Below are 14,932 nucleotides of genomic sequence, written 5' to 3'. Positions count from 1 at the left end.
GAAAAGTGCCCAGTGGAAAAGGGACCTGGGGGTGCTGGTTGACAGCTGGCTGAACATGAGCCTGCAGTGTGCCCAGGTGGGCCAGCAGCGTCTTGGCCTGTATCAGAAATATTGTGGCCAGCAGGAGTAGGGAGGTGATTGTCCCCCTGTACTCAGCACTGGTGAGGCCGCACCTTGAATGCTATGTGCGGTTTTGGGCCCCTCACTACAAGAAGGACGTTGAGGTGCTGGAGCGTGTCCAGAGAAGGACAGTGAAGCTGGTGAAGGGTCTGGAGAAGAGGTCTGATGAGGAGCGGATGAGGGACCTGGGGCTGTTTAGTCTGGAGAAGAGGAGGCTGAGGGGAGACCTTATCACTCTCTACAACTACCTGAGAGGAGGTTGTAGTGAGGTGGGTGTTGGTCTCTTCTCTCAAGTAACAGGCGATAGGACAAGAGGAAATGGCTTCAAGTTGCGCCAGGGGTGGCTTAGATTGGATATTAGGAAAAATTTCTTTACCAAAAGGGTTATCGAACATTGGAACAGCCTGCCCAGGGAAGTGGTGGAGTCTCCATCCCTGGAGGTATTTAAAAGGTGGGTAGATGTGGCACTTAAGGACATGGTTTAGTGATGGACTTGGCAGTGCGAGGTTAAGGATTGGTCTCGATGACCTTAAAGGTCTTTTCCAGCCTAAATGATTCTATGGTCTAAAGACTCTGCATCCAGCTGCTATAATGCATGACATGTCAGACTGTTCATAAAACCTTTTTTCTTCCTGATAGGTAGATGTTTTCCTTAATGTGGAACAGTTAAAAGAAGAAATTGAGTTTTTAAAGAATGCCCACAAGAAGAAAGCACGATTGGGTGCTCTCAAGACTTTTCCAAATTATTGTAGAATACAAGAAGATAATAGTAGTAACTCCTCACCTCAAAGTTACAGTGAAAATGTGAAGCTGCTGATGGCATGGATTAATGCTGTTTGTGGATTTTACGATATCAAGGTAAATAGTTTTGTGTACATTTCAGCAAATACATCCTTTGCTATCATAAGAATACTTATTCTTTATAGACCAGAATTCTTCAAACTATCAAATATGTAGTAGTAGCCAATTATAATTAGTTTTAAATATCCCTCTGGTCTTTGTTTAATCATACTTGAAATAACCATCTTTCTGTGGGTTTAGCTGCAGCTCTCTTTTTAAACAAATTTCAGCAAAAGGGTCTCCCCTTCCAGTTAGTCTCATGCATAAAAATCCCTTTTAAAAATGGAACATTTTTGCTGGAATATGGGGTGGTTTGAGATTTTCTTAATGAGCATTCATCCTAAAAGTATTTGCGAATAAACTTTTCACCTATAGGAACTGTGACAATTAAACTAATGTTTGGGATAAGGGGAATTCCTCTTCTCAGAGATGTTTGTTTAGAAGGAACATGTTGTTTATTCCTTCAACGAAGAGCAGCCCTGTTCAGAGACTTGTCTCTGGTCAGAATACAGTCATGTCTGCTATTTTTTCTGAAGGGTAAAATGGAGCACTTACGATTGATGCAAATTCAGAAGTTATTTCTATGCTGAGTACCTCGTGTAAAGGTATCTATAGAAGCTTCTTTGGGACTGTTGTGTAGAAAGATTGCTTTCTTTTTGGTTTCTTAAATGTTTCCCTTGGAGATTCACTGTATAGTGATTCACACCTCTTTGGGGTTTCTCACAGTTGTTTGTCACTGTACAGTGAAAGTTCAAAGGAAGCACTAGCTGCATAAATTTTTTTGTTCAAAAAAAAATAATTTGCATTTGGTCACTTTCAAAGGTACAAGATGATAAATTCTATATCCAGTTCATACCAATTAACTGGTAACAAAAATACAAGGAAGTTGTGTCTTACTGTATTTTATTTAACAGGTGGAAAATTTCACAGTGTGTTTCTCAGATGGTAGAGTATTATGCCATTTGATTCATCATTATCATCCATGTTACATGCCTTTGGAAGCTGTATGCCAACGTACAACTCAAACAGTAGAATGCTCAAGAACTTGTACAGTGGGACTAAACTCTTCCTCCTCATCCTCTTCGGAGTCCGATACTTCTCTAAATGTTGTGGAAGGAATGTTTGACCAAAGTGAGTTATTTGATGCACAGAAGTTCATGTTAAATCTATTTCTTCTATGCACAATTTGATTTGACAAATGTTTTCTCTTTGCAAAGCTGTAACTGCCTCAGTCCTATACAAGGAACTCTTGGACAATGAAAGGAAAAACTTCCAGCTCATCAATACTGCAGTTTCTGACCTAGGTGGAATACCAGCAATGATTCATCACTCGGACATGTCAAATACAATTCCTGATGAGAAGGTAAGATGTCTTTAGAGTTGGTGTAAACATGTTCCCCTCTCTTGCAAATGTGTCCTGCTCTCCTGTATAGCCCGTAACTTGCTGTGTTTTGTGTTTTATAGGTTGTTATTACCTACCTATCATTTCTGTGTTCACGGCTTCTGGATCTTCGGCAAGAAACTCGAGCTGCACGATTAATTCAGACTGCTTGGAGGAATTATAGGCTGAAAAGGGAACTGAAACTTTCTCAGGTACTCTTTGCTTGTGCAATGTTCATAACTTCTACTTTCAGAAACACTAAACAAAGATTATAAATTCATTGTTTGAAGTATACAGGTTTATTAGAATAATATTGGCATTTAAGTTAATCAGTACCGTTTGTAGTAGCAAAATATACAGCCTTCTTTGGTGGTGTAATCTACTAAGAACACTTTCGTTGAAGACTATTCTGAGGTAATTATATTTGTTTAAAGGCTAGTGTTCTTTCTTTTGTGTTCTGACTAGAGCATGTAACCCCTTAGCCCTTTTCTCGGTATTTGAAATTTAAAATAGTTGCACTGCTTCCTTAAAACAGAAAGGGAGTAGTTAATTTTTAATTCCTATTAATGTCTGCAGGATGAAAAGACTAATTAAGCTTCTGCATGGATTTACTCAGGATTTGTTCAGGAGGTAAATGTCACCAGTGTTTTGAGGCAAATCTCATGAGTTCTGATATTTTGTTTCCTGCTTTTCTTGTAGTTATACCAGATCTTGTAACGGTTGTAAAACTATGATACTACTAAGGTTGGTAAATGCCACCACTGTGTCTGAGATACATATTAGTTGATGTTGGAACAGTGTTCAAGTGAAATGTTGTAAGAATCTGTGGTGTAGAAGAGGGCAGAAGTTATGTTTATGTAGGCTTTTTCATCTCCAGTTTCTTTATAAAAACTACACAACCTTAAAGATGATGACGAAACATTCCCCTTATAACAATTCTAAAACAATTAGTAGTGAAGATGTTGCAAAACCCCTAAGCATTGCAGGCATTATTTTTATTTAATCTTACAATGTGCACATTTGCCCTATGGCAGTATTGGCTAGTAGCAGGGTTCTAACAAGATGATCAAAATATTGGCACGTTACATTTGTTAACTGCTTTTTGCTTTTACTTTGACGTACATCAGTTTGTTACCATAGTCTCTGGGTTACAATAAAAAAACCAGCACTGGTTGGTATATGCAAACAAAACACTGGGCTAGATGGACATGATCTGGTATGACTATCTTTTGTACTCCTGCATCATTTAAATAAGGCTGGAAAGCGTTCCGGTGTGCTCTGTTATAGCATCACAGAACAGTAGGGGTAGGAAGGGACCTCTGGAGATCATCTGGTCCAACCCCCCTGCTAAAGTAGGTTCACCCAGAGCAGGTTGCACAGGATGGCGTCCAGGCGGGTTTTGAATGTCTCCAGAGCAAGAGAATCTACAACCTCCCTGGGCAGCCTGTTCCAGTGCTCTGTCACCCTTAATGTAAAGAGGTTTTTCCTCATGTAAGTATTAGTAAGGGTATCTCAAATTCTTATGAATGAGAACTAAAATTGAGGCTTAAAAATAGGTTGCTTAGGAATGCTGAAAATTTGAGTACAAAGATGAAGGACTATGAAGGCAGGAGGATGCAGATTTAAGTGATGCCACGCTTCTTACAAAGAACTCGGTGCTGAAATAAATGTTCAATTTCAGAAAAGTTCATTTACTAAAGAAAAGCTGTGTTACCAACATGCCTAATTTTTATGAGATCACTTCAGATAGTTATTCTAATACATCAAAAATTTGAGGGAAAATTCTAGTCCTAACTGTTCAGTGGAAATTTACTCTGTAGGAAAGAGACAGAGCTGCTCGGATAATTCAGAAATCTGCAATAAACTTCTTGTCCCGTCGACGCATCCTGAAGAAAGTGAATGCAGCAGTTCTCATTCAGAAGCACTGGAGAAGTTACTTAGCCAGGATGTTTTTGTTAAATCTGAAAAAGACAAAACTGGAGGAAGCCAGAAGTAATTCTGCCACAGTCATTCAGGTAATACCATCTAAAGCGAGATTACACAGCAAAGAAACTCTCTGAAACTTGTAAGAAAACAGCTTGCTCAGGGTCTTTTGTTCCACTCACAGCGACTGATGTCTTCAGAAAAATGTAATACTGTTATTTTGCCACCCCCACCCCACCCCCCTTGAGATGTTTTGGTAACTGTCTCTCATCAGAGAGAAATAGAGAAATGGTAATGTGCTATTAGATCAACAATTGTTCCTTCTTAGTGAACATTTTGGTATATCATAAACTTTAAAACACTGGGCCTTAATCCAGTCAATATAAGGGCTGATCAGACTGTGTTGTCTTTCCTTTTTGCAGCTGCTGAACATTACTTAAAAGAAACTTTCAAAAAAAAAAAAATTACTCAGTGTTATGACACCTGCAGTGGGCGTGTTCAGAATGCCAGACATTAGTTACCAATTGGTAGCTGGGCAGTTAATTTGGTTTCTCAGGATACTTTCCCCACTATTACCCAAAGCTAAATATTACATTCTTAAGACTGTTTGAAATGGAGATTAAAGAAACACTGATTTATCAATTAATTTAAAAGGGAATCTTTTGTTGCCAGGGCAAATTTAGCTTTTTTCCAGAATTTAAAATGCTTAAAAAAGCGATGATTCAAGTGTTTGGCTTTCTATTTTTTTTTACGCAGTTATCTGGTCTTATTTTCATAGGGATTAAGTAGGAATAAAGAAATCTTAAAAAGGATGAGGTTAGTAGTCCTCAACTTTAGGGCTAACTCAAGATACCATGAAGAAACCACTAAATTTTCTGTGTTTTTTTTTTTTTTTTTCCTGCAGGCTTACTGGAGGAGATACTCTGCTAGGAAAAGATATTTACAGCTAAGATACTATGTTATTTTTGTACAAGCAAGGATAAGGATGGTGAAATGTGTTGCTGCATATAAACGAATTGTTTGGGCTACTGTTACAATTCAGAGTCATCTGCGTGCATCTAAGTTGGCAAAAAAAGATCGACAAAGACTTGAAATCTTGAAGTCTTCAGCACTTACTATTCAGTCTGCATTCAGAAGATGGAGAAAATACAAAATTCAACAGAAAACTAAAGCAACTCTAGTGATTCAGACTTATTTCCGAAAATGGCAATCTTCAAAACTGGCTAAAAGAGAGAGGGCTGCCCTTGTCATACAGTCTTGGTATAGGACGCACAGAGATCTGAAGCGGTATCTACGCACGAAGCAAAGTGTTATCAAGATTCAGGCTTGGTACAGGTGTCAGCTGGCTAGGCGTACTTACCAGGAACACAGGGCAAAAATAGTGACAATCCAGCAGTATTACAGAGCTTATAAACTAGGAAAAAATGAAAGAGAACACTATTTGCAAAAGCGTGCAGCAGCGATAGTTCTCCAAGCTGCTTTTAGAGGCATGAAGTCACGTAAACTATACAGTCAAACAAAAGCAGTTTGTGTTCTTCAATCACTGTGGAGAATGAGGAAAGAGAACCTAAGATTTCTACGACTAAAAAAATCTGTTACTACGTTGCAGTCACATGTGAGAAAATACCAACAAGTGAAAAGATACAAAGAGATTAAGAATGCTGCTTGTGTAATTCAGACTTGGTATAGGGCACATGTTGCTTCTAAAAAGGCAGCTGCTGCTTTCCAAAGGATGCGTCTGGCAGCTATTGTCCTGCAGTCCGCCTACAGAGGAATGGAAGCTAGGAAAGAGGCTCGCGTATTGAGATCTGTGATAAAAATTCAGTCAAATTACCGTGCTTACATTGTCCGGAAGAGCTATAAAAACTTGAAAGATGCAACAGTGAAGATTCAAGCTTTTGTAAAGATGAGGCAAGCACATAAGCATTATTGTGCGTTAAGGGAGACAACGCTTTATGTCCAGCGAAGGTATCGATCTCGTAGATATGCTCTTCAACTTAAAGAAGATTATAGGAAATTGAAGGGAGCTTGCATAAGAATTCAAGCTGTAGTTCGAGGCTATCTTGTCAGGAAACAAATACAAAGGTGGACGGAGACTGCAATATTTCTCCAGGCACGCTACCGAATGAGAAGGGACAGGCAACGTTATTTACGCATCTATAGTGCTGCCATTGTCATTCAAAAACATTATCGTGCATATGAAAAGCAACTGTGTCAGAGGCAGGAGTTCTTGCAAGTTAAAAAAGCAGCTGTGTGCTTACAGGCAGCCTACAGGGGTTACAAAGCACGCAAAAAGCTTAAACTTGGATATGGAGCTGCTATTAAAATTCAGACTGCTTTTAGAGCTCATGCTGCGAGAATGAAATACAAGGCAATGGTTCAGGCCTCCATCGTGATTCAGAGGTGGTACGGAACTTGTAAGACTGCTAACAGGCAAAGACTGAATTTCTTAACAACAAGAGCGGCAGTGCTTTCTTTACAAGCAACTTTTCGTGGCTGGAAGGTACGAAAGCAGATTCAAAGACAATGTGTTGCTGCTACTAAGATACAGACTGCCTTCAGAAAATTCATAGCTCTGAAAAAATTCAGGCTTATGAACCATGCTGTGCTAACTATCCAAAAGCATTACAGAGCCCATGTTATTGGCCAGAAACAACGGCAAGAATACGTTCAGCTGCGTAACTCCGTAGTGTGTCTTCAGGCAATATGGAGAGGGAAAACTGTGAGAAAAGCAATTCAAAAGAAGCATAATCTTGCAATAATTATTCAGTCGTATTACAGAATGCATGTAAATCAACTAAAATATAAGAAATTAAGACAAGCCACTCTAGTGATTCAGAAATACTTTAGAGCTTACTGTATGAAAAAAACCCAACGTGCAATTTACCTAAAAACAAAAGCAGCTGTTTTAGTCTTGCAGTCTGCTTACCGTGGGATGACTGTGAGGAAACAATTGAACAAACTAAACAAAGATGCTACAACTGTACAAGCTGCCTTCAAATGTTACTTGGTCAAAAAGGACTATGAAAGACTTAGATCTGCAGCTATAGTAGTTCAAAGGCATTATCGTGCAATTATTCGTGCTAAACATCAAAAGCAGAAATATTTGTCTTTAAAGAAAGCCACAGTCAACATCCAGGCGATTTATAGAGGTGTAAGAGTTAGACGACAAGTTCACTGCATGCATCAAGCGGCTGTTTGTATCCAAGCCACATTTAAGATGCATCGCATGAACATAAAATATCAGGCAATGAGAATGGCAGTAATTATAATTCAAAGACAATATAGAGCATTTTGTTTGGGCAAAGTACAACGTAAAAAATACTTGGAACTAAAGAAGTCCATCATTATCCTTCAGGCTGCCTGTAGAGGCATGAAGGTCCGACAAGACTTAAAGACTATGCATCAGTCAGCAGCAATAATACAATCTTATTATCGAATGCACAAGCAACAGAGGGAATTCAGAAAATTGTTGCTGGCAACTAGACGGATTCAGCAGTGGTTCCGTGCTTGTAAGGAGCGAAATACACAAGTTTACAACTATATGATTATGAAAAGTGCTGCACTTCGTATCCAGGCTGCCTTTCGTGGTATGAAAACAAGAAGACTTATAAGAACTATGAGTGAGTCAGCTGAGCTTATTCAAAGAAGATTTAGAACTTTTCTCAAAAGAAAACATTTTCTTTCCGTTAAGACAGCTGCTGTTGTAATTCAGAGAAAATACAGAGCCACAAAACTAGCAAAAATTCAACGTCAAAAATATCTCTCTTTCCTTAATGCTGCTGTTATCATACAGTCTGCTTATAGAGGCTTTGTGGTAAGAAAAAAGTTGCAGCAGATGCATCAAGCTGCTACAGTTATTCAAGCAACATTAAGAATGCGCAAAATTTACATTTCTTATCAAGCTGTCAGGCTTGCTTCAGTAATCATACAGCAACGTTATCGTGCTTACAGGGAAGGGAAGCGTGTGAGGGAAATGTACTTAAAACTGTACAATTCTATTTTAGTTCTTCAGGCTGCCTATAGAGGAATGAAAACAAGATGCTTCTTGAAGAAAAGACATGAGGCAGCGCTTACAATACAGAGAAACTACCGAATGTATAGGCAGTACCGCCGTTACAGAAAAGTTCAGTGGGCAGCCCAGCTAATACAGAAGAGATACAGAGCCAATACCCTAAAGAAAATCGCAGTACAGCGTTACTCCTTGTTAAAGAAAGCAACAATTTGTATTCAGAAGGCTTTTCGAGACATGCAGGCAAAAAAACAACATCGAGAAATGCACTGTGCTGCTATTGTTTTTCAGAAAAATTTTAAAGCTCTTAGAGAACGTCAGAGATACGTCTCTCTTAAAGCAGCCACTCTTGTGTTTCAGAGGAGATATAGAGCTTTGATTCTGTCAAGACAGCATACTTTGGAGTATCTTTCTCTTCGCAGAGCAACTATTCGCATACAGGCTGTGTACAGAGGTATCAGGGTGCGGAAGAGTATTGAGCGTATGCATTTAGCTGCCAGTACAATACAGTCAGCCTACAAAATGCACAGGAATAGAAGGACTTATCAAAATATGAGAATTGCAGCTATTGTTATACAGAAATACTATCGATCCTACATTAAAGGAAAGAATCAACGAAAGAAATATCTGACAATGAAGAATTCTGCTGTTGTTATTCAAGCATCATATAGAGGCATGAAGGAACGACAGAAACTGAAAGTCATGCATGTTTCAGCAATTGTAATACAGTCTAGTTATCGCATGTACGTACAACATAGATATTACAAACAGTTGTGCTGGGCTGTCAGAGTGATACAGCAAAGGTTCAGAGCCAAAATGGCAAAAGAAGCTGATATGGAAAACTATGCAAAAATAAAAAAGGCTGTCATTTGCCTTCAGTCCTCTTTTCGTGCTAAAAAAGCCAGGCAGCTGTATAAAACCAGTGTCGCTGCACGGCGTATACAGTCATTCTTACAAATGCGCGTAGAGAGGAGGCGTTTTCTTGAAAAGAAAGCAGCAGCAATAATGATCCAGTCTATGTTTCGATGCCAAAGAACAAGGACTCGCTATAAATTAATTCAGAGTTCGGCAGTTGCTATTCAGAGGTGGTACAGAGCACGTCACAGGGCTCGCTTACAGAAAGCGGAGTATACTGCTCAAAGACAAGCAATCGTAATTATTCAGTCTGCCTTCCGTGGTATGAAAGCAAGAAAAACAGCAAGACAAATACGAGCTGCAAGAAGGATTCAGTCTTTTCTTCAGATGGCTGTGCAGCGTAGAAAATTTATTCAACTTAGAACAGCAGCTGTTACATTACGAGCCTATTACTTAATGCATAAGACTAAATCACAATATAAAAGCTATAAAAAAGCAGCAGTTGTCTTACAACGATGCTACCGATCCCACTTGACTGTGAAATACCAAAGAACAACTTACTTACAAATCCGGAGGAACATTATCATTGTGCAGGCTAGAGTCAGAGGATTCATTGAAAAGAAGAGGTTTCACAAGAGTAAAGAAAGCATAATAAAAATTCAGGTACTTTTGAATGTATAGTAGTAGGGTTTGGGTGGATTTTTTCTTTTTTCTTTTTTTAATGTTACTGCTCTTGCAAGTTACCATTTAAAGGTATGTGTTGAAGTAGAATCAATTTCTGAAATCTGCTGCACGGCGGATGTAAAAAGCTTATGACCACAGTGCACAGAAATGAGTCTCAGTTCAACTCTGTTTTGTTTCTTTGGTGAGGTACTCATCTTAAAAAGTAATATTGCCTTTTTCTTCTTGTTTCTCCTCTAGAATTTCACTCCTCAAATGAGTTCTGATACTTGTGTGTGTGTCTGTGGTTCTTTTAAGAGTATTTTTGTCCTAACTGGCTTTCACCAGTGTAAATATTAGTGGCTTAATGAATGGGGTTTTTGATTGGCATGTGAATGAAAACTGTCTTGATGTGTTGAAAGGAGTGGGCACGTATTGGGTATAAAGTGAAGTAAATGGCAAAAAAGGCATAACTGCTACATTCTTTTGAGACTTGTATTTAGGAAGGCATGAGTAAATCAATCATGTTCATTCTTTTAGGTTTATTAAATGGCCCTAGAGTAATTTGCATGCCTAGTTAACATTTTAAAGAGGAATGTAAGGAGAGAAATTGCATTCTTATTGTACGTTTCAGTTAGTACCTTGAGTGGCACCACATGAAACTTGATGTGAAACTGGATCTGTGATTTCTCAGAGGTACTCCAGGAGGCAGGAAGTATTTCATTTGGTGGGTTTTCCTACCCTTATTGATGCAATAAAAGTGTGGCCAGCAAGAAGTAGTAACTACTCTTCATCTCCTTGTAGCAAGCTAAATATCCAAGCACTGTGAGTTCAAAGAAGCCGAGACTAGTTACTCTGGCATGCTTCTTCAGTTTATTTATTTATTTATTTATTTATTTTGAGGATGAATGAGGAAGGTGTATGTCCTTATGATCTGTATGTAGTGGGAGTATGCTGCTTTTTCTTCCTTCTGGGAAAAGCTTCAAGTGATTTCCTGTGGTGGCCTTAGTTATTTTACCCTAAGGGAAGGATTTGTCTTCAGGATATTGGAATGAAAAGATTTTTCCCCACAAATCAGGCAAGAAAGGGAAATAAATAAACTCTTACAATAATTTCTTAGTTTGCTATTACTACTCTCTTGTTGAAGAGCACATGCTGTTCTTAACAGATAAGAAAACAGGTGTGTCTTCCTCTCCTCTGTGTTTTGGGGCGATGTAGCAGATTCTTAGTTATTTTCTGAATGTTTAACTTACATATCCTGAATAATGTAAGTATGATTACCTTGCTTAAAAGGTAGGAAAAAAGAATTAATTGGGAAGTCGGAAATGTGTTTACTTATATTGTTGTTTTTCTAACAAGCTGGTGAGTACAGCTGTACTTTAAAATATGCAAATATCTACCCTGTCGATGCTATGCAAGATAATGTCTTTTTTTTTTTTTTAAGGCATTTTTCCGTGGATTTATTCAGAGACAGAAATACCTTCGGTGCAAGTTTTCTGCTGTATTAATACAGCAGCACTACAGAGCCCATCAGATGCGAAATATTGAACAACAAAGATACCATCAAATGAAAAGAGCTGCTGTTAGAATTCAGGTAATCCCAGAAGGTGGTTTTCTTAGGGTTTTTTTAATCTCTTTTATATTTGCTTCTTCACGACATACATTTTTTTACAGACATTAGAGAGAGTGGCATTTGTGGTACTTCTCTGAATGCGTTTCACTTGCTTTAGAAAACATCTCCTAGATGTGAGAACCTAGGTATTTGTAACGCTGTAGAGATAGGAATCCTAAAAGCCTTTCATGCTAATGTGACTTCTTTCCTTTTAATTTTGTTTGTTCCGTTAAACAAACAAACAAACAGTTTTGATTTCTTTTTCCTTTTATATATTTAATAGGCGTCATATAGAGGATACAAAGCCAGACAGTGGGTTAACAAAATGAGAGCAGCACAAGTAATTCAAGCCTGGTTTCGAGGCTGCAGAGCACGAAAGGAATATGCATCTGTGGTAAAAGCTATACGTGTTATTCAGAGTCACTTCAAAACAAAACAGCAGCGGACACGGTAATACTGCATTTGATGCAAATTTCTCTACTTTTCAAAGCTTTTATTATATAATTATTTAGTATTGCTTTGCACTCTAACAAGTGCCTATAGATTCTCAAGCTCTGACCCTGCAGCATGTATGTAATGTGCATGAACACAATCCTGTTGATGCAGGTGGAATTATTCTTTTGCACAACATATTTCTTACGTTTAAATATTTTTCTGGACTGAAAGCTACCTCACAAACTTAAATTTTGCATATTAGGCATCTAGAAAGAGTAGGCTTTGGTCTTTTTTTCACTTTTTTTTTTTTTTTACTGGAAGGATGTTGTGGATATTGTTAAAATTCCAGCATAAAACTAATAGATGGAAAGCTATTTCATTATAATGCATAATGGAATACTTAAACTAATTTGTGTTTATTATTTTGCTGTGAGATGGTTTTACCATAAATGCTCTACTAGGTCAGCCTGACAGCCCATCTCATCCAGAACTGTGTCCTCTACCAGCAGCAGTAGAAGATGCTGTTAGGGAGAGTACATTAACCTGATTACTTTCTAAGGTGCTTCCTCAGCATCCATGCTTGTTAGATTGTGGATGTTAAAATTTACATCCTTGTCTATGCAGCCCAGGATGCAGTTGGCTTTCTGGGCTGCGAGTGCACGTTGCTGGGTCATGTGCAGCTTTTCATCCATCAGCACCCCCAAGCCCTGCTCGGCAGGGCTGCTCTCGATCCGCTCATCGCCCAGCCGATATTGATACTGGGGATTGCCCCGACCTGGGTGCAGGACCTTGCACTTGGCCTTGTTGAACCTCATGAGGTTCACATAGGTTTGTTTCTTGAGCTTGTCCAGGTCCCTCTAGATGGCATCCTGTCCCTCAGGCGTGTTGCCGCACCACTCAGTTTGGTGTTGTCTGCAAACTTGGTCCCCATCCTCCTTTGGCAGCAAGTTCTGGAAGTACCTACTGTGGGCAAACAAAAATTATCTTCTATTTTAAACCAGTCTTTCTGCCAACATTGCTAGCTCTCCCCTTCCTTGTTCTAGTGTTTCAAGATTTGGCTGATAACGGCTCTGCTTTCACAATAGCTTAATAATTTTATAAAACGTCACTGTTTTCTTACTTTAAAAATCTAAGTGTTCTCAACTTTTTGAAAAAACCCTAAAATACATTTTCATGTTAGGTTCTTGAAAATTAAGTTCTGTGCACTTACCATTCAAAGAAGATGGAGAGCAACGCTTACTGCACGAATGATTCGACATCAGTTTCTGGCAACTAAGAATGCTGCAGTTAAGATTCAGTTGGCGTATAGACAGTACAGGACTAGAAGACTTTTAAGAAAGGTATGTTTTCCCTTGCACTCCGCTATGTCATGGTGGTTTAAAAAGTTTTCAATGTATTTGATTGATTTTTGTCATCGATATGCAGAAGTATAGAAGAGAAAAAGGGTGGGGCCAGAACAAAGATTGTTCAAATCAAAAGTGTTTAACCTTCAAAATACTGAATTTCCTTTTTACTTTGAGCAGCAAGGTTGGTTCTTGTTTTTGAACAGTTCCAGTTGTTGAATTACCCCTGTCTACACTAAGATAAAATCTAAAATTTTCTCCTGGCTTTATTACTTACAAAGGATTAAGTTAAATTGCCCCTATTTTGACCCCGCTTAAGTAAAGGAAAAGACCTTCCAAATTGTGAAAGTGTGTTATTATAGCAACTAGTAATGCATGATCTTGCTTGTATTTCCTATTTTATTTTGTTTTTTTCTTGTGATGGAAAAAAAAAATCTAGAACTAAACATAAATATATATTGATTGTGACAGGAACGAACAAAAACTTAATTACCAATGCGTTCTTTAAAATCTTTTCCAGAAGCTTCAAGCTGCATGTTTGATCCAAAGAGCATACAGAGGTTTCAAGGCAAGAAGGAAACTTTTTCAACAAAAAGCTGCTGCTCTAATTATCCAGAAACATCTGAGGGCTTGGCAGGAAGGCAAGCTTCAGTTTGTGAAATACAACAAGACTAGAAGAGCTGTCATTAAACTGCAAGCATTTATACGGGGTTATTTAGTCAGAAAAAAGGTTGGTATGCTTCAAATTAAAACTATAGTTGTTGTTTTAGCATTAATTCTTGCTGGCAAGAAAAGGAAAACCTGATCACTTGTTGAACTAAAATCTTGTTGACTACTTTGAGAACTGCGTCGGTCAGAATAGATCTAAATACTGTTTGAGCGTTTTCTGACAATGCTTTAATACTAAAATAGGTTTTAATTGTTTGTTGGTTTTTTTTTGCTTCTGAGATCTTTGTGGCTTACCTTATAACAGATACTTCTGGGCACACACACACTTAGAATGAAACTGTTCTCTGCTACATGTTAATGCTGTTGCTTACGGTCACTTCTCTATGTTATTGTTTCAATTCGAGATCTAGTACTGAAGAAAGGTAGCTTTAGTTCTGAGGTAATGATTTCTGAGGCAGTTTTTCAGCATCTGATAGTATATTGCTGTGTACCATGGTCTTTGCATAAATGATCAGCTACCTCTGAGTATGAAAATTAATGATACTTTTGTTTTCCTTCTATAGATTTCAGAACAGAAGCAAAAGAAGAGACTGCTTTATTTTACAGCAGCTGCATATCATCATATCTCTGCAATTAAAATTCAAAGGGCATATAGGATTCACCTCGTCTTAAAGCTTGCACAAAACCAGATCTCATCTGTTCTTATAATACAGGTTAGTCGAAGGACAAATGATTTTGTGTAACAGTCTAATTTCTTTACTGTCAGCTAAGCTGTAGCACTAAGACATGGTAGTTCTTTCACGTGCAAAAATAAAGCTGAATTATGGAGACTATGATTTATTAAATAATGCTGCTTATACCCAGCTAAGCGTAATAGAGTGGATCTCAGCAGGCTCTGGAAGCTTAAGCACTTTGAAGCTGTGTATGGATGTGAAAATTTGTTTCCTTCAGACCTTCAAGCTTGCTAAAGGAATCTGGGTGCTGTCTTAGCCTATTTCTTTACATCATACTGGAAGTAGGAAAGATCAGGCATGACAACCTGTAAGGCTTGTGAAATGAACAGCATCTTCTTACATGAACAG

At 38.3% G+C, this 14,932-nt stretch overlaps 1 protein-coding gene across 1 annotated transcript in view; it reads left to right on the top strand.

The window, feature by feature from the left end:
- ASPM (assembly factor for spindle microtubules) overlaps window positions 1-14,932 on the top strand; it is a 33,471-nt gene that overhangs the window by 13,489 nt on the left and 5,050 nt on the right. Inside the window, exons 13-23 of the mRNA XM_086462574.1 lie at window positions 760-978; window positions 1,875-2,091; window positions 2,178-2,323; window positions 2,425-2,553; window positions 4,162-4,356; window positions 5,169-9,794; window positions 11,236-11,385; window positions 11,687-11,853; window positions 13,019-13,178; window positions 13,702-13,911; window positions 14,414-14,563. Coding sequence (XP_086318700.1) covers window positions 760-978; window positions 1,875-2,091; window positions 2,178-2,323; window positions 2,425-2,553; window positions 4,162-4,356; window positions 5,169-9,794; window positions 11,236-11,385; window positions 11,687-11,853; window positions 13,019-13,178; window positions 13,702-13,911; window positions 14,414-14,563 — 6,369 coding nt within the window. The remainder of the gene's footprint in view (window positions 1-759; window positions 979-1,874; window positions 2,092-2,177; window positions 2,324-2,424; window positions 2,554-4,161; window positions 4,357-5,168; window positions 9,795-11,235; window positions 11,386-11,686; window positions 11,854-13,018; window positions 13,179-13,701; window positions 13,912-14,413; window positions 14,564-14,932) is intronic.

Source organism: Leptosomus discolor, chromosome 3 (genome assembly GCF_034619465.1).
Source record: "Leptosomus discolor isolate bLepDis1 chromosome 3, bLepDis1.hap2, whole genome shotgun sequence".
In the NCBI taxonomy this organism is placed as follows: Eukaryota; Metazoa; Chordata; class Aves; order Leptosomiformes; family Leptosomidae; genus Leptosomus; species Leptosomus discolor.
This window is presented reverse-complemented; position numbering and strand designations above follow the sequence as displayed.